Below are 23,141 nucleotides of genomic sequence, written 5' to 3'. Positions count from 1 at the left end.
GAAAACACAACCAACAGCTAGCGACCACTAGCCTAGACCATCTAAGAGAAAACACAACCAACAGCTAGCGACCACTAGCCTAGACCATCTAAGAGAAAACACAACATAAACTAGTCAGCTAGCGACCAATAGCCTAGACCATCTAAGAGAAAACACAACCAACAGCTAGCGACCACTAGCATAGACCATCTAAGAGAAAACACAACCAACAGCTAGCGACCACTAGCCTAGACCATCTAAGAGAAAACACAACATAAACTAGCCTAGACCATCTAAGAGAAAACACAACCAATAGCTAGCGACCACTAGCCTAGACCATCTAAGAGAAAACACAACCAACAGCTAGCGACCACTAGCCTAGACCATCTAAGAGAAAACACAACCAACAGCTAGCGACCACTAGCCTAGACCAGGGGTCTCCAAACTTTTCAGCCCGAGGGCCGCATTAACTATCAAATATCAATTCGGGGGCCAGAGTTTCTTTAAGGCATATCTTCAGGGTCGTGGCGCCCCCCCCCCCCCCCCGAAGAACGTCTACTTCCCCCAACTAAATATAATTTATATAGAAATGTATACAGATTTCAAGTGTCCACCCCCACCACCCCCCAAAGGTCCACGTTTACTCTCAAATTGTTCTTCGCGTATTTCATTCTTGAAAATGTTTGTTCACACAGGTATGTTGTTCGAAAATTTAAAAGGTACTTTGATGCAAAAGGTTTAATATTAGGAAAGTCTTCTTGTGCAAAAACGTATGAAAACCCATCCGCCCTTCTTTGAACATGTAGTTTGGAGACCCCTGGCCTAGACCATCTAAGAGAAAACACAACCAACAGCTAGCGACCACTAGCCTAGACCATTTAAGAGAAAACACAACCAACAGCTAGCGACCAATAGCCTAGACCATCTAAGAGAAAACACAACAAACAGCTAGCGACCAATAGCCTAGACCATCTAAGAGAAAACACAACCAACAGCAAGCGACCACTAGCCTAGACCATTTAAGAGAAAACACAACCAACAGCAAGCGACCACTAGCCTAGACCATTTAAGAGAAAACACAACCAACAGCAAGCGACCACTAGCCTAGACCATCTAAGAGAAAACACAACCAACAGCTAGCGACCACTAGCCTAGACCATCTAAGAGAAAACACAACCAACAGCTAGCGACCACTAGCCTAGACCATCTAAGAGAAAACACAACCAACAGCTAGCGACCACTAGCCTAGACCATCTAAGAGAAAACACAACCAACAGCTAGCGACCAGAAGATATCCAGTACAATGAGAGGCCAGGACCACACGTCCAGCTGGCGAGGAGGGGAGGTGACTCACTCACGCATGCACATCACAACTGTATGACCTCCCGTCTCTCCCCACCCACCCCCCCCCCCCCCACCACCACCACACACACAATTGAAACAATAATGCCAGGAATTGATAAATTCTCATGTTAAATAATAGTTCGGAAATACATAGAAAAATGCAAATAAAGAATGCTGAAACAAGAAGCAATTTGAACCTATTTGTTTCCATGGTGACGGTATAAAAACATGCATTGAGCCCAACGTATGAGCAAGGTGGTTTAGAGATTGGGATGGGGAGAGTCAAACCAATACCTTAGCCTCCAATACTCAGAGTATCCTTAGCCTCAAGTATCCGATTCCTTAGCATCAAACCTTAAATATAATACTTTGATATAAATTTGATATGATACTTTATATGGAATTGGTCAACATAACTGAAGCGGTAATCAAGTTATCGTTTTCACTGGCCACACAAACACACACAGAGACTGACAGTATGGCAAAACTGTTTTTTACGACTTCAGAAGATTGCGTCAAAATATGTCAAAATCTAATAAGATCTTACACCTATGTTTAAAACCTAAATGGTACTCAAGTTATTGGCTTTGGAGAAACCGGAAGTGGAGTAAGTACCACTTCCGATTACTGGAAAGCGTTCCAAAGCTGATACAGAGCTACAAGTTTGACTATATATATATATATATATATATATATATATATATATATATATATATATATATATATATATATATATATATATATATATATATATATATATATATATGAAACGGTAATCAAGTTGTGTTCACAGACACATAGACAAAATTGCAAAACTAAGTTTTTCCGTCTAAGAGAGTAATAAAACGTCGAGATTTGATTTTCTGCACGATTACATGTTGTAATAAAGTACTTCCTCGAAGAAAAAATCAGAAACAGAGTAAGGTTATGATTTTTAGAAATAGTATTGTCTGGGTTATGGATAGTCGGAAATATTTTGGCCGAGGTTGTGGGTTGATACAAATGTTTGTACCGAACCACGCCTCAAATGTCCAATGACAGAGTCGTCAATGATTTGGAGGTATAATCGGCCCGGGGGGGGGGGGGGGGAGAGACAGACGGCAATGTTGTAACATCGACAGACGGCAATGTGTGACAAATACATACGGGAATGTGTAACAAAGACAGACGGCAATGTGTAACAAAGACAGACGGCAATGTGTAACAAAGACAGACGGCAATGTGTAAAAAGACAGACGGCAATGTGTAAAAAGACAAACGGCAATGTGTAACAAAGACAGATGGCAATGTGTAACAAAGACAGACGGCAATGTGTAACAAAGACAGATGGCAATGTTGTAACAAAGACAGACGGAAATGTGTAAAAAGACAGACGGCAATGTGTAAAAAGACAGACGGCAATGTGTAAAAAGACAGACGGCAATGTGTAAAAAGACAGATGTCAATGTTGTAACAAAGACAGACGGAAATGTTGTCACAAAGACAGACGGCAATGTTGTAACAAAGACAGACGGAAATGTAAAAAAGACAGACGGCAATGTGTAAAAAGACAGATGTCAATGTTGTAACAAAGACAGACGGAAATGTTGTCACAAAGACAGACGTCAATGTTGTAACAAAGACAGATGGCAATGTTGTAACAAAGACAGACGGCAATGTTGTAACAAAGACAGATGGCAATGTTGTATCAAAGACATACGGCAATGTTGTAACAAAGACATACGGCAATGTTGTATCAAAGACAGATGGCAATGTTGTATCAAAGACATACGGCAATGTTGTAACAAAGACAGACGGCAATGTTGTAACAAAGACAGGCGGCAATGTTGTAACAAAGACAGGCGGCAATGTTGTAACAAAGACAGATGGCAATGTTGTATCAAAGACATACGGCAATGTTGTAACAAAGACAGACGGCAATGTTGTAACAAAGACAGATGGCAATGTTGTAACAAAGACAGACGGCAATGTTGTAACAAAGACAGACGGAAATGTAACAAAGACAGACGGAAATGTAACAAAGACAGACGGCAATGTTGTAACAAAGACAGGCGGCAATGTGTAACAAAGACAGGCGGCAATGTTGTAACAAAGTGATTGCGTGGGTTCTCTGGCAAATTGTCAAGGAGTCCGATGACGTCATTACACCGATAAGTTTGGAGATCAATATCTCCCCCACCCCACCCGTGTGCGTGCTTTAGCTGCTCCACTCGTTTCTTGTGTCAGAATAACTCAGCACGATCGTATGTGGCTCATCATCGTATGTGGCTCATGTGGCACATCATCATCGTATGTGGCTCATGTGGCTCATCATCATCGTATGTAGCTCATGTGGCTCAGCACGATCGAATGTGGCTCATGTGGCTCATCATCATCGTATGCGTCTCATCATCATCGTAAGTGGCTCATGTGGCTCATCATCATCGTAAGTGGCTCATGTGGCTCAGCACGATCGAATGTGGCTTACCACGATTGTATGTGGCTCATGTGTCTCAGCATGATCGTATGACGCTCATGTGTCTCATCATCATCGTATGTGTCTCAAGTGGCTCAGCATTATTGTATGTGTCTCAAGTGGCTCAGCATTATTGTATGTGTCTCAAGTGGTTCAGCATTATTGTATGTGTCTCAAGTGGCTCAGCATTATTGTATGTGTCTCAGCCTGACACAGCATTACAAGCAATCAACCATAGCACTTAAACATTGTAAAAAACCAGTCTGTCTAATACATAGATACATTTTTTTATTCACCACCCTAATGCACTACCTTTGCAATGCCATAGACTAGCACATTCAAACAATACTTTAGACGAATATAACGAATATAGCGTAACAGTGGTTAAAGTCCATCTATTTACTTTTTTAAAAATCATGATTAGCCGTTGAAATTAGCACTCAAAAATGTCTACCCATCACTAGGTGCTTTGAAGTGAGTTTTTTTTTAATTGGAAAAGACATAAAGAGAGATAACTTACGTCGTCTCCAATGTGTGACTCAGGTACGATTATGTCCCCTTTCCTTCGCCCTTTACCGTCAGCTATCATCTGTTGTACTCCAGTGGATGGGCGGCGGCGGATTCTGTTGCGTATATCCTCACGGAACGACTGAGCCTTCTTCAGCATCTTCGATCCTGGGGTTCTTTCTGTCAACAACATTCAACACAACATGTTTAGCTCATCATTCGAGTCAAATGAACCTGGGGTTCTTTCTGTCAACAACATTCAACACAACATGTTTAGCTCATCAGTCGAGTCAAATGGATGGGCATGGCATTTACCGACATAAAGATGATAACGTTAGACACAAACAACTTTACAAATAATAGAAATCTTAATTTTACCAGCTAATTGTAAATTGATTGGTAAGAATTGGTGGCGGTGGTGCACACATCACCCCCTCAGTGTAAACACACACACACACACATTTAGTCAGTACACACACACATTTAGTCTATATATGTACACAAACGAACAATTTTGTCAGTACACACACACATTTAGTCAGTACACACACATTTTGTCAGTACACACACATTTAGTCTATATATGTACACAAACGAACAATTTTGTCAGTACACACACATTTAGTCTATATATGTACACAAACGAACAATTTTGTCAGTACATACACACATTTAGTCTATATATGTACACCAGGGGTCGCCAAACTACGGCCCGCGGGCCAAATGCGGCCCGCAAGATCCTCTCATCCGGCACGCGGAGATATTTTTGTCCACGGAAAAAAATGTTTGTTAGAGGTAGCTGAGGAGCTTTGTCCAGAAAATTCAAAACAATTTGAAAATGTAGCTTTGGGTGCAAGTACCTTTGCCCTCCGTGTTGCAGACATTGGTGAAAACATCGTGACTCAAATAGCGAAAAATGCAAGCACGTTTCACTATTTGTGTAGAGAAGGGACGTGTATAGTAGAGAGGGGACGTGTATAGTAGAGAGGGGACGTGTAGAGAGGGGACGTGTAGAGAGGGGACGTGTAGAGTAGAGAGGGGACGTGTAGAGTAGAGAGGGGACGTGTAGAGTAGAGAGGGGACGTGTAGAGTAGAGAGAGGACGTGTAGAGTAGAGAGGGGACGTGTAGAGTAGAGAGAGGACGTGTAGAGTAGAGAGGGGACGTGTAGAGAGGGGACGTGTAGAGAGGGGACGTGTAGAGTAGAGAGGGGACGTGTAGAGTAGAGAGGGGACGTGTAGAGTAGAGAGGGGACGTGTAGAGAGGGGACGTGTAGAGAGGGGACGTGTAGAGTAGAGAGGGGACGTGTAGAGTAGAGAGGGGACGTGTAGAGTAGAGAGGGGACGTGTAGAGTAGAGAGAGGACGTGTAGAGTAGAGAGGGGACGTGTAGAGTAGAGAGGGGACGTGTAGAGTAGAGAGAGGACGTGTAGAGAGGGGACGTGTAGAGAGGGGACGTGTAGAGTAGAGAGAGGACGTGTAGAGTAGAGAGGGGACGTGTAGAGTAGAGAGGGGACGTGTAGAGTAGAGAGAGGACGTGTAGAGTAGAGAGAGGACGTGTAGAGTAGAGAGGGGACGTGTAGAGTAGAGAGAGGACGTGTAGAGTAGAGAGAATACGTGTAGAGTAGAGAGGGGACGTGTAGAGTAGAGAGAGGACGTGTAGAGTAGAGAGAATACGTGTAGAGTAGAGAGAGGACGTGTAGAGATGGGGCGTGTAGAGTAGAGAGAGGACGTGTAGAGATGGGGCGTGTAGAGTAGAGATGGGACGTGTAGAGTAGAGAGAGGACGTGTAGAGAGAATACGTGTAGAGTAGAGAGTGGACGTGTAGAGTAGAGAGTGGACGTGTTTTCAAAGGCAAAACGTAAAGAAAAGCAGGTGAAACCGACCTGCAAGAGTGGAGGGTGGGGGTGGGGGGGGGGGATGGCGGTAGCTCTGGCATTCTCGTGTCTACACAGGTAAGTCATCACAAATACAATCAATCAGAGCACACGCCAGAGCTCATGTAGAGAAACAGAGGGAAATAGGTCATATAGAGAAATACGGAGGTCATGAAGAGAAACAGAGGGAAATAGGTCATGTAGAGAAATAGAGAGCCATAGGTCGTAGAGAAACAGACCCATAGGTCATTTAGAGAAAAACAGCCATATGTCATGTCGAGACATAGGTCATGTCGAGAAACAGGGACATAGATCATATATAGAAACAGAGAGCCTTAGGTCATTTAGAGAAAAACAGCCATAGGTCAAATCGACCCCGTCAAAAGGGCCAGCGGCAATTGAACCCCGTCATATAGGATCCCGTCAAAAAGGTTTCAGACCAATAGGCTACCGCCATATGGGCTGGCGTCATTATGACTCTCGACAAATAAGTTCCTGTCCATTTGCAACCCATTTGGCTGGAGCCTATCTGTCGGGGCCCTTGCCCGGGTCGTTTATTCGGCGACCGTTTTGACGGTGCACCAGTCCCAAGCTGTGCGGATTACCATGCCATCTGTATGGGTTCGAGTTTTTTAAAATACTAAAATATAGCGTAAGCCATACTTAATATAGATCTAGATCTAATTCAACAAAATAAAGATTCCTTTCTACTCTCGCATACCATTTGTAATCCTAGTTACCGCATGTTGACCTGGGGAAATACTCACACTAAAAATCAGTTAAAGGTGCGCCGTTTGTGTCTGTAGTGTACATTCATAACATTATTCAAACTTCATAAATAAATTGATACTTTGATACAGCTATATGTATACAATTTTCTTATTCAATTGACATATAAAGAAATAGACAATACAGTTGACTGTAAATGAACACCATGTGAAGCGATACTACCCTCCAGTTGTTTCTTCGTCATGCTCAATCTTAGACGCTAAACAAATGGTGTCATGACTTAACGCTGGGCTAGTATTATATGCTCAATCTTAGACAGGCTAAACACATGGTGTCATGGTTTTATGCTAGGCTAGTATTATATGCTCAATCTTAGACAGGCTAAACAAATGGTGTCATGACTTAACGCTGGGCTAGTATTATATGCTCAATCTTAGACAGGCTAAACAAATGGTGTCATGACTTAACACTGGGCTGGTATAATATGCTCAATCTTAGACAGGCTAAACAAATGGTGTCATGACTTAACGCTGGGCTAGTATTATATGCTCAATCTTAGACAGGCTAAACAAATGGTGTCATGACTTAACGCTGGGCTAGTATTATATGCTCAATCTTAGACAGGCTAAACAAATGGTGTCATGACTTAACGCTGGGCTGGTATTATATGCTCAATCTTAGACAGGCTAAACAAATGGTGTCATGACTTAACACTGGGCTGGTATTATATGCTCAATCTTAGACAGGCTAAACAAATGGTATCATGACTTAACGCTGGGCTGGTATTATATGCTCAATCTTAGGCTAAACAAATGGTGTCATGACTTAACGCTGGGCTGGTATTATATGCTCAATCTTAGGCTAAACAAATGGTGTCATGACTTAACGCTGGGCTGGTATTATATGCTCAATCTTAGGCTAAACAAATGGTGTCATGACTTAACACTGGGCTGGTATTATATGCTCAATCTTAGGCTAAACAAATGGTGTCATGACTTAACACAGACCAAAACCAGGGGATATGTTCAGACGATTTCAGGCCAAAGTCCCAAAGGTAGAAGTGTATGGGTTGTCTGTATTCGGTGGATCATTCCTTTTCACGTGGCCGTTTTGTAGAGCATACACATAGAAACTAGCAGATGATAGACTTTAACAGATGATACAAATAGATACTAACAGATGATACAAATAAACACTCGGCATCAATCCTATTAAAACAGAAAAAGGCCGGAGCCTACGAAAGAGCTGTATCATATAGATCTATCTCAATGTTACAAGGGCTTAACAACACACTTGATAGATGAAATTGTTTGCAAACTATTTATAGAGTTACCTGGAGTGGGGACATCTGGCATTAGAGAAGTGTTGTCAATGCCCTCCATGGCTAGTTTTTGGTGACAGTGCTATCCATATATGTTCACTAGTTTTTGGTGACAGTGCTATCCATATATGTTCACTAGTTTTTGGTGACAGGGCTATCCATGTATGTTCACTAGTTTTTGGTGACAGGGTTATCCATATATGTTCACTAGTTTTTGGTGACAGTGCTATCCATATATGTTCACTAGTTTTTGGTGACAGTGCTATCCATCGTCTATTGATTGTATGACTACACGTGCGTTAGATAACTGAGATACACTGGCTGTCAGGCTGATAACGGACTTATCTAATCGTCCATGATCTCAGCACAAGTACCAGAAGCAACTAATCGATCACTTGTATTCCGTTGAACTGAGGCAAGCAACTTGAGGACCGTCAACCTACACACAAGAGCGTCAGGTTTATTGGTACCAACACGCAGCCTTGTCTGACCACACAGAAGACTGTCACAGTCCTACAGAGACAGTCCAACAGAGACCAGAGACAGTCCTACAGAGACACAGCCCTACAGACATAGGACCAGGACAAACATCCTACATATCTAAAACAACCAAAAGGATCCGGCTAAAATAGGTGAAATGCAGGACGTGAAAAAGAAATAGGTAGTTCTGGATACTCCTAGACCGTTAGCTGGTGCAAAAAAAACTCGATGTTCTGTGGCACATATGACCATACCGCACAAATGTGTGAACAATTCAGTGGCACGTAAGACCATACCGCACAAATGTGTGAACAATTCAGTGACACATATGACCATACCGCACAAATGTGTGAACAATTCAGTGACACATATGACCATACCGCACAAATGTGTGAACAATTCAGTGACACATATGACCATACCGCACAAATGTGTGAACAATTCAGTGACACATATGACCATACCGCACAAATGTGTGAACAATTCAGTGACACATATGACCATACCGCACAAATGTGTGAACAATTCAGTGACACATATGACCATACCGCACAAATGTGTGAACAATTCAGTGACACATATGACCATACCGCACAAATGTGTGAACAATTCAGTGACACATATGACCATACCGCACAAATGTGTGAACAATTCAGTGACACATATGACCATACCGCACAAATGTGTGAACAATTCAGTGACACATATGACCATACCGCACAAATGTGTGAACAATTCAGTGACACATATGACCATACCGCACAAATGTGTGAACAATTCAGTGACACATATGACCATACCGCACAAATGTGTGAACAATTCAGTGACACATATGACCATACCGCACAAATGTGTGAACAATTCAGTGACACATATGACCATACCGCACAAATGTGTGAACAATTCAGTGACACATATGACCATACCGCACAAATGTGTGAACAATTCAGTGACACATATGACCATACCGCAGACGTATGAAAGAGAAAAATAGCCTATTGGTAGAATGTGTGAGTGAGCAAGAGCTCAGCTCTACTGGGTTACTTGATGGCATTCCCGTCGGAAGACACAAGTTTCCTCCTTAGTGACCTAATGCTTCCAGTTGATCTAGCTACACCTTGCCAGTTCCAATCAACTGCTCGTCTAGTATGTCAACACAAATTCGATGACATCACAATTAAAGAATATCAAGCTTCAAAGTGTGAGTTAGGATGGTGAAAATAAAACTCTAGCCGTAAAATGTGAATCTCATGAAAAAATCTTTTCGGAAATTCAATAAAATATGTATACAAATATTTATAGTGACTTGAAATGTATGATGTAACACTATCAATATCAATAAACACAGCAGATGTAACACTATCAATAAACACAGCTGATCTAACACTATCAATAAACACAGCTGATGTAACACTATCAATAAACACAGCTGATGTAACACTATCAATAAACACAGCTGATGTAACACTATCAATAAACACAGCTGATGTAACACTATCAATAAACACAGCTGATGTAACACTATCAATAAACACAGCTGATGTAACACTATCAATAAACACAGCTGATGTAACACTATCAATAAACACAGCTGATGTAACACTATCAATAAACACAGCTAATGTAACACTATCAATAAACACAGCAGATGTAACACTATCAATAAACACAGCTGATGTAACACTATCAATAAACACAGCTGATGTAACACTATCAATAAACACAGCTGATGTAACACTATCAATAAACACAGCTGATGTAACACTATCAATAAACACAGCTGATGTAACACTATCAATAAACACAGCTGATGTAACACTATCAATAAACACAGCTGATGTAACACTATCAATAAACACAGCTGATGTAACACTATCAGTAAACACAGCTAATGTAACACTATCAATAAACACAGCTGATGTAACACTATCAATAAACACAGCTGATGTAACACTATCAATAAACACAGCTGATGTAACACTATCAATAAACACAGCTGATGTAACACTATCAGTAAACACAGCTAATGTAACACTATCAATAAACACAGCTGATGTAACACTATCAATAAACACAGCAGATGTAACGCTATCAATAAACACAGCTAATGTAACACTATCAATAAACACAGCTGATGTAACACTATCAGTAAACACAGCTAATGTAACACTATCAATAAACACAGCTGATGTAACACTATCAATAAACACAGCTGATGTAACACTATCAATAAACACAGCTGATGTAACACTATCAATAAACACAGCTGATGTAACACTATCAGTAAACACAGCTAATGTAACACTATCAATAAACACAGCTGATGTAACACTATCAATAAACACAGCAGATGTAACACTATCAATAAACACAGCTAATGTAACACTATCAATAAACACAGCTGATGTAACACTATCAATAAACACAGCAGATGTAACACTATCAATAAACACAGCTAATGTAACACTATCAATAAACACAGCTGATGTAACACTATCAATAAACACAGCTGATGTAACACTATCAATAAACACAGCTGATGTAACACTATCAATAAACACAGCAGATGTACCGGTGTGTCAGTCGATGTACCACAGATGACCAGAGCAAGTAGCAAGCCTTTGACTGCCACACGTTCCAGTCAAGAGAGATCCTCTCCACACCACCCTTCCACTCACATAACGTGTCAATATCAAGTCAAGTGTGCCCCCCCCCCTCAACACAGGAACACGACATCCATGTCGGACTCAGCGCTCGTGCCTTGTGTTCTAAATAAAGTGCACAACCACTATAAGCTGGTAGCTGGTGATAGGAACAGCCGAGCATTGCTACAGCCTGACAATGGCACAATCCTAGCTAGTAAAGACAGCCTGACAATGGCACAATCCTAGCTAATAAAGACAGCCTGACAATGGCGCAATCCTAGCTAGTAAAGACAGCCTGACAATGGCGCAATCCTAGCTAGTAAAGACAGCCTGACAATGGCACAATCCTAGCTAGTAAAGACAGCCTAGCTAGTAAAGACAGCCTGACAATGGCACAATCCTAGCTAGTAAAGACAGCCTGACAATGGCACAATCCTAGCTAGTAAAGACAGCCTGACAATGGCACAATCCTAGCTAATAAAGACAGCCTGACAATGGCGCAATCCTAGCTAGTAAAGACAGCCTGACAATGGCGCAATCCTAGCTAGTAAAGACAGCCTGACAATGGCACAATCCTAGCTAGTAAAGACAGCCTAGCTAGTAAAGACAGCCTGACAATGGCGCAATCCTAGCTAGTAAAGACAGCCTGACAATGGCGCAATCCTAGCTAGTAAAGACAGCCTGACAATGGCACAATCCTAGCTAGTAAAGACAGCCTAGCTAGTAAAGACAGCCTGACAATGGCACAATCCTAGCTAGTAAAGACAGCCTGACAATGGCACAATCCTAGCTAGTAAAGACAGCCTAGCTAGTAAAGATAGCCTAAGTAAAGACAGCCTAGCTAGTAAAGACAGCCTGACAATGGCACAATCCTAGCTAGTAAAGACAGCCTGACAATGGCACAATCCTAGCTAGTAAAGACAGCCTGACAATGGCACAATCCTAGCTAGTAAAGACAGCCTAGCTAGTAAAGATAGCCTAAGTAAAGACAGCCTAGCTAGTAAAGACAGCCTAGCTAGTAAAGACAGCCTAGCTAGTAAAGACAGCCTAGCTAGTGAAGCCAGCCTAGCTAGTAAAGACAGCCTAGCTAGTAAAGACAGCCTAGCTAGTAAAGACAGCCTAGCTAGTAAAGACAGCCTAGTTAGTAAAGACAGCCTAGTTAGTGAAGTCAGAAAATAAGCATACCTTGTATTTCAACATTGGACCCTCAGTGTAAGCTACTTAACAACAAAAAACATCCAAACCCCGAACCCGCTGTCAACGTTTTATTTGTAATCTACCCCACCACCCCCCCCCCCCCCCCCCACCCCAAGGATGCCAGAGAGAATGAGTCATAGACCTGGGACGTTATGAGCCTCTGTATTGATCAGTCAATCGATCTCCGCGACCAGCACGTCATATTCGCGAGAAACACAACTTGATCCTGGCCCGACTGTGGTATCCTAGTATCCAGATGACTTTACACACATAATATACAGGACTAAAAGATGACTTTACCCACATAATATACACGACTAAAAGATGACTTTACCCACATAATCTACAGGACTAAAAGATGACTTTACCCACATAATCTACAGGACTAAAAGATGACTTTACCCACATAATCTACAGGACTAAAAGATGACTTTACCCACATAATATACAGGACTAAAAGATGACTTTACCCACATAATATACAGGACTAAAAGATGACTTTACCCACACAATATACAGGACTAAAAGATGACTTTACACACACATTATACAGGACTATAAAGATGACTTTACACACACATTATACAGGATTATAAAGATGACTTTACACACATTATACTGGACAATAAAGATGACTTTACACACACATTATACAGGACTATAAAGATGACTTTACACACACATTATACAGGATTATAAAGATGACTTTACACACATTATACTGGACAATAAAGATGACTTTACCCACATAATCTACAGGACTAAAAGATGACTTTACCCACATAATATACAGGACTAAAAGATGACTTTACCCACATAATCTACAGGACTAAAAGATGACTTTACCCACATAATCTACAGGACTAAAAGATGACTTTACCCACATAATATACAGGACTAAAAGATGACTTTACCCACATAATATACAGGACTAAAAGATGACTTTACCCACATAATATACACGACTAAAAGATGACTTTACCCACATAATATACAGGACTAAAAGATGACTTTACCCACATAATATACAGGACTAAAAGATGACTTTACCCACACAATATACACGACTAAAAGATGACTTTACCCACATAATATACACGACTAAAAGATGACTTTACACACACATTATACAGGACTATAAAGATGACTTTACACATACATTATACAGGATAATAAAGATGACTTTACCCACACAATATACACGACTAAAAGATGACTTTACCCACACAATATACACGACTAAAAGATGACTTTACCCACACAATATACACGACTAAAAGATGACTTTACACACACATTATACAGGACTATAAAGATGACTTTACACACACATTATACAGGATTATAAAGATGACTTTACACACATTATACTGGACAATAAAGATGACTTTACCCACACAATATACACGACTAAAAGATGACTTTACCCACATAATATACACGACTAAAAGATGACTTTACCCGCACAATATACAGGACTAAAAGATGACTTTACCCACACAATATACAGGACTAAAAGATGACTTTACACACACATTATACAGGATTATAAAGATGACTTTACACACATTATACTGGACAATAAAGATGACTTTACCCACACAATATACACGACTAAAAGATGACTTTACCCACACAATATACACGACTAAAAGATGACTTTACCCGCACAATATACAGGACTAAAAGATGACTTTACCCGCACAATATACACGACTAAAAGATGACTTTACCCACACAATATACAGGACTATAAAGATGACTTTACACACATTATACTGGACAATAAAGATGACTTTACCCACATAATATACACGACTAAAAGATGACTTTACCCGCACAATATACAGGACTAAAAGATGACTTTACCCACACAATATACACGACTAAAAGATGACTTTACCCACACAATATACACGACTAAAAGATGACTTTACCCACACAATATACAGGACTAAAAGATGACTTTACACACACATTATACAGGATTATAAAGATGACTTTACACACATTATACTGGACAATAAAGATGACTTTACCCACACAATATACACGACTAAAAGATGACTTTACCCACACAATATACACGACTAAAAGATGACTTTACACACACAATATACAGGACTATAAAGATGACTTTACCCACACAATATACACGACTAAAAGATGACTTTACCCACACAATATACACGACTAAAAGATGACTTTACCCACACAATATACAGGACTAAAAGATGACTTTACACACACATTATACAGGATTATAAAGATGACTTTACACACATTATACTGGACAATAAAGATGACTTTACCCACACAATATACACGACTAAAAGATGACTTTACCCACACAATATACACGACTAAAAGATGACTTTACCCGCACAATATACAGGACTAAAAGATGACTTTACCCGCACAATATACACGACTAAAAGATGACTTTACCCACACAATATACACGACTAAAAGATGACTTTACCCACACAATATACACGACTAAAAGATGACTTTACCCACACAATATACACGACTAAAAGATGACTTTACACACACATTATACAGGATTATAAAGATGACTTTACACACATTATACTGGACAATAAAGATGACTTTACCCACATAATATACACGACTAAAAGATGACTTTACCCGCACAATATACAGGACTAAAAGATGACTTTACCCACACAATATACACGACTAAAAGATGACTTTACCCACACAATATACACGACTAAAAGATGACTTTACCCACACAATATACACGACTAAAAGATGACTTTACCCACACAATATACACGACTAAAAGATGACTTTACCCACACAATATACACGACTAAAAGATGACTTTACCCACACAATATACACGACTAAAAGATGACTTTACACACACATTATACAGGATTATAAAGATGACTTTACACACATTATACTGGACAATAAAGATGACTTTACCCACATAATATACACGACTAAAAGATGACTTTACCCGCACAATATACAGGACTAAAAGATGACTTTACCCACACAATATACACGACTAAAAGATGACTTTACCCACACAATATACACGACTAAAAGATGACTTTACCCACACAATATACACGACTAAAAGATGACTTTACCCACACAATATACAGGACTAAAAGATGACTTTACACACACATTATACAGGATTATAAAGATGACTTTACACACATTATACTGGACAATAAAGATGACTTTACCCACACAATATACAGGACTATAAAGATGACTTTACCCATGCAATATATCTCACAAATGCGCACTATTCTGCACCTTCTAACAAAAAGCAGAGGGTGGGGGACACCATTAATGTAATTGAACAGGTAGCATATCAACAGAGAAGAGACTGTTTTATCAAACTGGTCATGAGTAAAAATGACATTAATTGAAATGGGATATGGAAGACCCATAACTGAACAATATGATCCAGAAATGTGCAGGAATTAGGGGGAGGGATGACACTCCATAATAAATTAAAATATAGATATAAACTTGTAATTGTTGCCACCTGATCTAGTCCCACGACTGGGTGTGTTTCTAAACAGTGAGACTGGTACTTGGGCTAGTTGGCAATCAAGGAGGTACGGCAAGATACTGAAATACTTTTGACCAGTGGCGTAGCGAGGTCGGGTGTCACCCGGTGCGGCACTTTATGGTGTCACCGCCCAGAGGTGTAGCGACCCTACCCAGGGACAAACTTTCAAATTTTCAATTTGCACCCCCCCCCCTAAGTTTCTCTCTATATTTTGCTATTTTTTGCCTTGGTGTCAGCCCCCTAAATGGTGTCAACCGGTGCGATCCGCAACCCCGTCCCCCCCTTCGCTACGCCTCTGCTTCTAACTGGAGTTGATAATAGGATGCAACTTAACGACATCTGTAACCAACTAACCAAGTAGTACAAAAAATTTACAATTTAAATACAGTTCTTAGATGACACAGCCATCCACAAATATTTGTTAGATGACACAGATATCCACAATTTTTGATAATGATAAGTAGATTATTTTAAACCCCACAAAAATGGTTTATTTTACAATAGTTACTGTCTATCAAAGGAAAAGCTTTTAACAGGAATAGTTTTTAATCTGATATAATGCAAGTATCAAAATTTCACAAACAAAATGTCAAATTATGAGAAAAACAATTACAGGGAAACTGAAAAAAATATCTAATTTGATTCAAATAGTCAACAGTTTGTTCTCCAAATGTTTGAAAAAGCTAATGTCTAGTAAGTATATACTTGTATGTCCACAATATATTTCCTCCCTACATAACTAATAAGATTAGTTGGGACCATAAAGTAATAGTTCAAATATTTTTCACAGACATGTCTATTATCACAGTTTCAATTTGAAGGTACAGAGTGCAACTTACATTTGGAAAAGTTATCCAGGCTTTGACTAGCGGTCAAACTACACAATATCATTAGGCTACATATTTTCCTGTCAGTGGGATTGCTTATTTTCACCCTTGATTTGCAGTTCACTTTTTAGTAAAATTATAGTCAGTATTTCAGGGAAAACCACTCTAATTTACAAATGGCAACTAATTAAATAAAAAATCTTGCTGTCAAACATTACTACTAATTTCTGACTTCCAGGCTACAGACTTTAGGCTTATTGATTATTGATATATCTGGACATTGTGTTTGGTTTGGTTTAGTATTCAATTATCTATTATATTTGATACAAGAAATATATCAAAATTTGAATTGTCTTTTTCCATTTCCAGTTGACTGAGAATAGCAGTATCTATTAGGGCTATTCACAGTTACACACTGTTTTTGATACATTTAATATTAAAACACCCCACAAAGCATGCAGTTGTGAGGTCAAATGGACATGCAGGTGGCTATTGTGCTGAATGGTGCGGGTTTGAATCCATCAAACGCTTTTATCTCTTTGACACTTATTATAGTTATAGGCCCCCATAGTATCAAAATTTTATTTTTTCTCATTATTCCAGAAAGGATTACTTTTGTTAATTTTTTTCATTTGTGACATGAATGCTGGCATGTTTGCAGAAAAAAAAGACGTCCCTAAAATTTTTGCTAAGAGAAAAAAACAACTTGGGAAAATTGTGATGGGAACTGTGCATAATTGTGCATTTTATGTGCATAAATTGATCATCTACGACCAACATGGCAGCAGTAGCCGATATGAATCTAAAGGCTAAACTTACACCATGATAATTTTTTTAGGCTAGTAATGTGCGAGAAAGGTGGCTCATTAATATGGCTTTAATACAAGTATATTATTATATTTTTGTGTCAAATAAAATAGATAACTGAATAATAAACCACAACCATGTCTAAATATATCAATAAAGGCCAGAAATTAACTTTATAGACAACCTTGTTTGTGAGCAAGATTTGCTATATAAACAGCTGCCATCTGTAAATTAGAGTGGTTTCCCTGTCAGGATCATCAATTTGTATTATTTTTTTTTAATTCTGTAAAATCATGATATAGCCTCGGAAATTATCTGGTAATGTTTGTTGAGTTTCTGTAACATTCGTTACTGTAAACCATAGTTTATTTGATCGTTGAAATAAAAATAGAGTCAAGTGCATTAAATTAATGTTTTAACTAAATTTAATGTTTAATTGACAAAAAATTAGCAACAATTAGTAAATCTAAATATTAATAAACCCGAGTGTAGTAATTAATGCTTTTTAAGAAACACAGAAAAAAGACCTTCAGAAGATTTGCGACAACTAGCTCTAGTTCTGTTAGTAAAATAAGACGATTAGATTTACTAAAGTTAAAAGTAGTAAGAAGAACTAGAACAATGTTTAGTAGCAGCAATAATTAGCACACACTTAAAATTTAAAATAATTAGAAATACAAAATAATTAGCAGAACAGTCTTTAAAATGCAACTAACATCAATCCTTGCACATTTTTAAACATTATGTAGATTTTAGGCCTATTAAAAATAATATGGTGGCAAATGAATGGTGGTTTACAGTATTTCCGGTGGTTTCAGGAACGGCTCGACAGACTACGCCATGGTTTTACTGTTTTTTACTGCTGTACAGTTCCGGAATAATAACTGACGCTATATCGTGATTTTACCAAAATTTCTCTACTAAAGCCTTAATTAATTGAAGTGGGATAAAGCATTTTTATTCTTATATTTTGCAATTTTTTGACTTGGTCTCTCCTTTCCCACCCCCCCCCCCCCCCCCATATTACTAAATAAATGGTGTCACTCATCAGTGCAGTCCACACTAACCTAAGATCCAGATTCTAATCTAGAATCTAGCAGTTAGCAGATGAGCTAGATCTAGAATATAGATCTTGACTCCTTGGGTCTAGATTCTAGTACTGTAGTTTAAGTTTAAGCGTAGTTTTAGTGATCTGGAATGTACTAATGTAGATCTAGATCTACAAAGGTCTAGATCTAGATTTAGCAGTAGCAACTTAGCAAGACAACCTAAAAATTGGACTAGATCTAGATCTACATTCGTAGTTCTAGATCTAGAAATCTAGATCTAGACTAGCTAGATCTAGATCTAGACTCTAGATCTAATCTAGCTAGATCTAGAATCTAGATCTAGATTACTACTTAGACTCTAGATCTAACTAATTAATTGGTGTTTTAAAAATACAAATAGGCCTCACTTACCATACTTTTCGGCTCTGCCTGACATAGTTTTCCTCTATTGATAGCACCGGTATTTCCTAGAACTTTAAAGAAATGCCAACAATAATTTTACTTGATTATTTCTTTGTGTCTAGAAAATACCGATTGTATGAAAGTGGCCATTTTGGGATCTAGAGATCTAGCACTGGAGCTAAATCGTGAATCCACTTCTGCTCAGTGCTTAACAGTATTGTGCCATACCGAATACTATCCAAAGATTGATAAATATTGCAAAATTATAGCATTTCAATGTATTGAGTTTAAGTGACATTAATTAATTTATTAATGAGAGTTGAAAATCTTCATATAAAACGTATTGATGAGAGTGGAAGGTATTTTCTTCCATTGGTGTTAGTGTAATTTATTCGATACTGGAAACGGTTACTGTAATTTTGGTATCGAGCAAGCATTGCACAAAATAAAGGATTTTTAAAATGTTGAATATAGGCCTAAGAGAATATCCTACAAAATTAAACAGATTTTTTTTTAACTTTACAATGACAAATATTTAGATTTAGATAAAAATTCTAGACTATAGATTCTGAGATGTGTCAAATTGCACTTTAAAAAATTAAAATCAAATATACTTTCATTCTTTAGTAGGCCTAAAAGAAAATGCGTAAGAGTTTTCATGAACGACCAAAGAAATAAAGTTGTCTTTTTAAATCGTGCAAAAATCCGAATTCTCGACGTTTTACACCTCCCTGAGTGGGAAAAAACTTAGTTTTGCAATTTTGTCTGTATGTCTAGGTGTGTGTGTGTGCGCGTGCGCGCGCGTGTGTGTCTAACTGTCTGTGAACACGATAACTTGAGTACCGCTTCAGTTATGTTGACGAAATTTAATGTATAGGTATTATATCAAATTGGCAGTTTTGTATGAACGTTTGAACGATTTCCGGTAACCGGAAGTCGTATTTTACTCTATTTTTTTTTATTCTAATAGCTAATAGCTTGAATACCGTTTCAGTAGACAAAGGTTTTTGTTTATTTGTTTTTTTTAAGGTAGGTATACGATCTTATTCTTATTGTCTTGATTCTATCGAACTTAGAGTGATTTTCGGTAAAAGGAACTTTGACTTGGGGGTCATCCATAAATGACGTCACACTTTTGGTTACGATTTTTACCCCCCCCCCCCCTCCCCTCCGTCACACGTCGTCACAAAAAGCTAGACCCCCCCCCCTAAAATGACGTCACACCTCAACCTACAACCCCCCCCCCCCTCAAAATTGCAGTTGAATTTTTTTTAAACATCGATATTTTTCCAAAATCTTGTCTAAACTATTACAAAACAGTTATCTAAAACGCGAAATAACGTCTAAAATTCATTTTCTAACATTGCTTTTTTATAATGCAAAAATGTGACGTCGCAACATCTGATCCCCCCCTCCCCCTCATCACACATCGTCACAAAATTACGGACCCCCCCCCTCCCCCCTACGAGTGTGACGTCATTCATGGATGACCCCTTGACGCTATTTCAGATTTCTGAAAATAAATTACTTTTACCAGACCGATTTCTTAAAAACTTTTCACGCAGTTCTAGACTCGATGACAATGCATCGCGACATTTAATTTGGCTGAATTATGCTAAATTTAACTTTTTAAAATTATTCAATCTTTCCTACCCACGCAGATCTTCCCAGCTTGGTAAAACCTGCCAGAAGTTTGCATTTCCGCTGGTATAGCTGTGGGGGTCGTCGGGATACACCAGTTGCCAAGACACTACGAGGCTATAGTACTGGGCGCGCCTTCAACTCACTACGCCCGATATGGAATTGCACAACCTTGTCACCCCAGAGCAAGATAAGAATCTTCAAAACAAATGTCAAGGCTGCATTGTTTTATATTTCGTAGACCTGGAGGGCTACCAAGAAAAATTGAGACAGGCTGCAGTCATTCACAAACAGGTGTTTACGACACATCCTCAAAATAGGATGGCCAGACAAAATATCCAATCAAGAATTGTGACAACACCAAACAACAGCCCATTGACAACTTAATTGACAAGGACATTACTTTAAGTCCTTTACTCTAAAATTTTAAATAGTTGCATGACTAAAATCAATTGCTCACCAAATGAACATGATTCTACAACTATAATACAGCATATAATGTGTATAGCAAAAACTTTTCTAAAAAATTAATTAATAGTTTTAAACATTTCTAAATTTACTGTAAACAATTTTCCAAAACCATGCATACAGCAATTTAAACTTGGCATAAAGTTTCCTTACGTAAAATCACATGTCTAAAATCTAAAACGTTCTAATGCTACTTAATTTTTTTTAGAAAATTTCAGTTACTCCAGATTGTTCTGACTTCAAATGATCTTTAAAGAGCACAAAAAGCAGTAGCTAATTAAACAATTATTATCTGAACTGCACGACCAATATTTTAGTTATATGCAGGCTATTATTCAACATGTTCCACCTATTAGATTTACTTTTCCTTTTAGAATGAAAATCGTCACGCTTTTTTTGTGTGACTATTTTACCCCCCTCCCCTCCGTCACGCATCGTCACAAAAAAACCCTTCTAAATTGCATTTGAATTTTTCTTAAAACATCGATATTTTTTTCCAAAATCTTGTCTGAACTCTGTCAAAATAGAGTCTTTTAATCAATTCCTATTAAAACAGTTTTATAAAACGCGAAATTACGTCTAAAATTCGTTTTCTAACACTGCTTTTTACTTTCTCGTATATACGTAGTATAGAGAAAGTATTGTAATCGTGCAAAAAAAAAAAAAATCGAAATTTTTACAAATCTCGACGTTTTACACCTCACTGATACGGAAAAACATAATTTTGCAATCTTGTCCGTATGTCTGTGTGTGTGTGTGTGTGTGTGTCTGTGTGTCCCTCTGTAAACACGATAACTTGAGTACCTTTACAGCTAAGTTGATGAAATTTCATATATAAGTATTATATCAAAATCGTAGATCCGTATCAACTTTTGAGCGATTTCCGACAACCGGAAGTGGTACTTTTTCTACTTTGAATTTTTCAAAAGCCTATAACTTGAGTACTATTTCAGATAGATAAATGAAATTTCACATGTAAGTAAAAGATCTAATTCTCTACCTTCTGTTAAATTTTGAGTAATTTCCGTTGACCGGAAGTAGTAATTTACGCTACTTCCGATTTCTCAAAAAACTAATGTAAATTTTTAAAGTACTAATACTATTGCGCACTATTATACACACCTTATTAGGCGTTCGCTTGGTGCGCAATGGTTTTTTACTGAGATTCTATTCTATTTTTAAAAGTTTCAGTATTTAAAATGGATTAAAAATCATAACTATATCCCCAGTTACCATCCCCTGTTGTTTTATATAAGAATATTCGAGAAAGTTTAGGGGAGATCACTCCCGGTTTATTAATAATGCAAAAGTGTGACGTCGCACGATCTGAAGCAATAACATACAGCTAGTATATAAATAAATAAATAAATAAATATAAAATGGTGGAAAAAATCTGACCCCCCCCCCCCCCCCCACCATGAGATGATCCTGGCTACACCACTGCTGAAGGTGGCCAGGTTATGCATCTCTTTGATTATTTTCAGCAACAAGGCCTAAATGTTGGAAAACTGCAGCCATTGATTTCCAATTAAACTTGTTTGTGTCAAATTATTTATTAAAAAGTTTGCATCATACACTGACTTTGTTTTATGTGCTGTTTTATAGCTCCCTGATTACAACTACTATGGTAACATAAAATTGATGTGTAGGGCCTATGTATTATAATTTCTCCTTTTGGCGAGTTGTTTCGTCAATTTCCCATTGTCTGGGTATTAATGCCCTTAAATAAAAGCTTGTAAAAACAATCAAATCATTTCAATTGCATTGGAAGTGTTATCCTTCTTCACGTCTTTTTTTTCGCCCTGTCGTAGGGGAAGTAAAATAGTTTTGTAAAGGGTTAGAATATATGAGA

General features: G+C 38.4%; 1 protein-coding gene across 5 annotated transcripts in view; it reads right to left on the bottom strand.

Moving 5' to 3' along the window:
* Nucleotides 1–19,556, bottom strand: part of LOC131937820 (rap guanine nucleotide exchange factor 1) — a 60,083-nt gene extending 40,527 nt beyond the window's left edge. Inside the window, exons 1-3 of one of the 5 annotated variants that reach the window (XM_059295480.1) lie at nucleotides 19,190–19,556; nucleotides 8,221–8,647; nucleotides 4,299–4,465 (exon numbers count right to left, since the gene is read on the bottom strand). In XM_059295480.1, the coding sequence (XP_059151463.1) occupies nucleotides 4,299–4,465; nucleotides 8,221–8,269 (216 nt within the window). In that variant the 5' untranslated portion in view covers nucleotides 8,270–8,647; nucleotides 19,190–19,556. Of the gene's footprint in view, nucleotides 1–4,298; nucleotides 4,466–8,220; nucleotides 8,648–9,656; nucleotides 9,957–19,189 lie in introns of those variants that run through there. The other 4 variants (XM_059295479.1, XM_059295481.1, XM_059295483.1 and 1 more) reach the window with 4 other exon arrangements.
* Between the last annotated feature and the right edge of the window lie 3,585 nt (nucleotides 19,557–23,141).

The sequence above is a fragment of the Physella acuta genome, unplaced genomic scaffold, assembly GCF_028476545.2.
Source record: "Physella acuta isolate Inbredline_101_S28 unplaced genomic scaffold, ASM2847654v3 ptg000223l, whole genome shotgun sequence".
In the NCBI taxonomy this organism is placed as follows: Eukaryota; Metazoa; Mollusca; class Gastropoda; family Physidae; genus Physella; species Physella acuta.
This window is presented reverse-complemented; position numbering and strand designations above follow the sequence as displayed.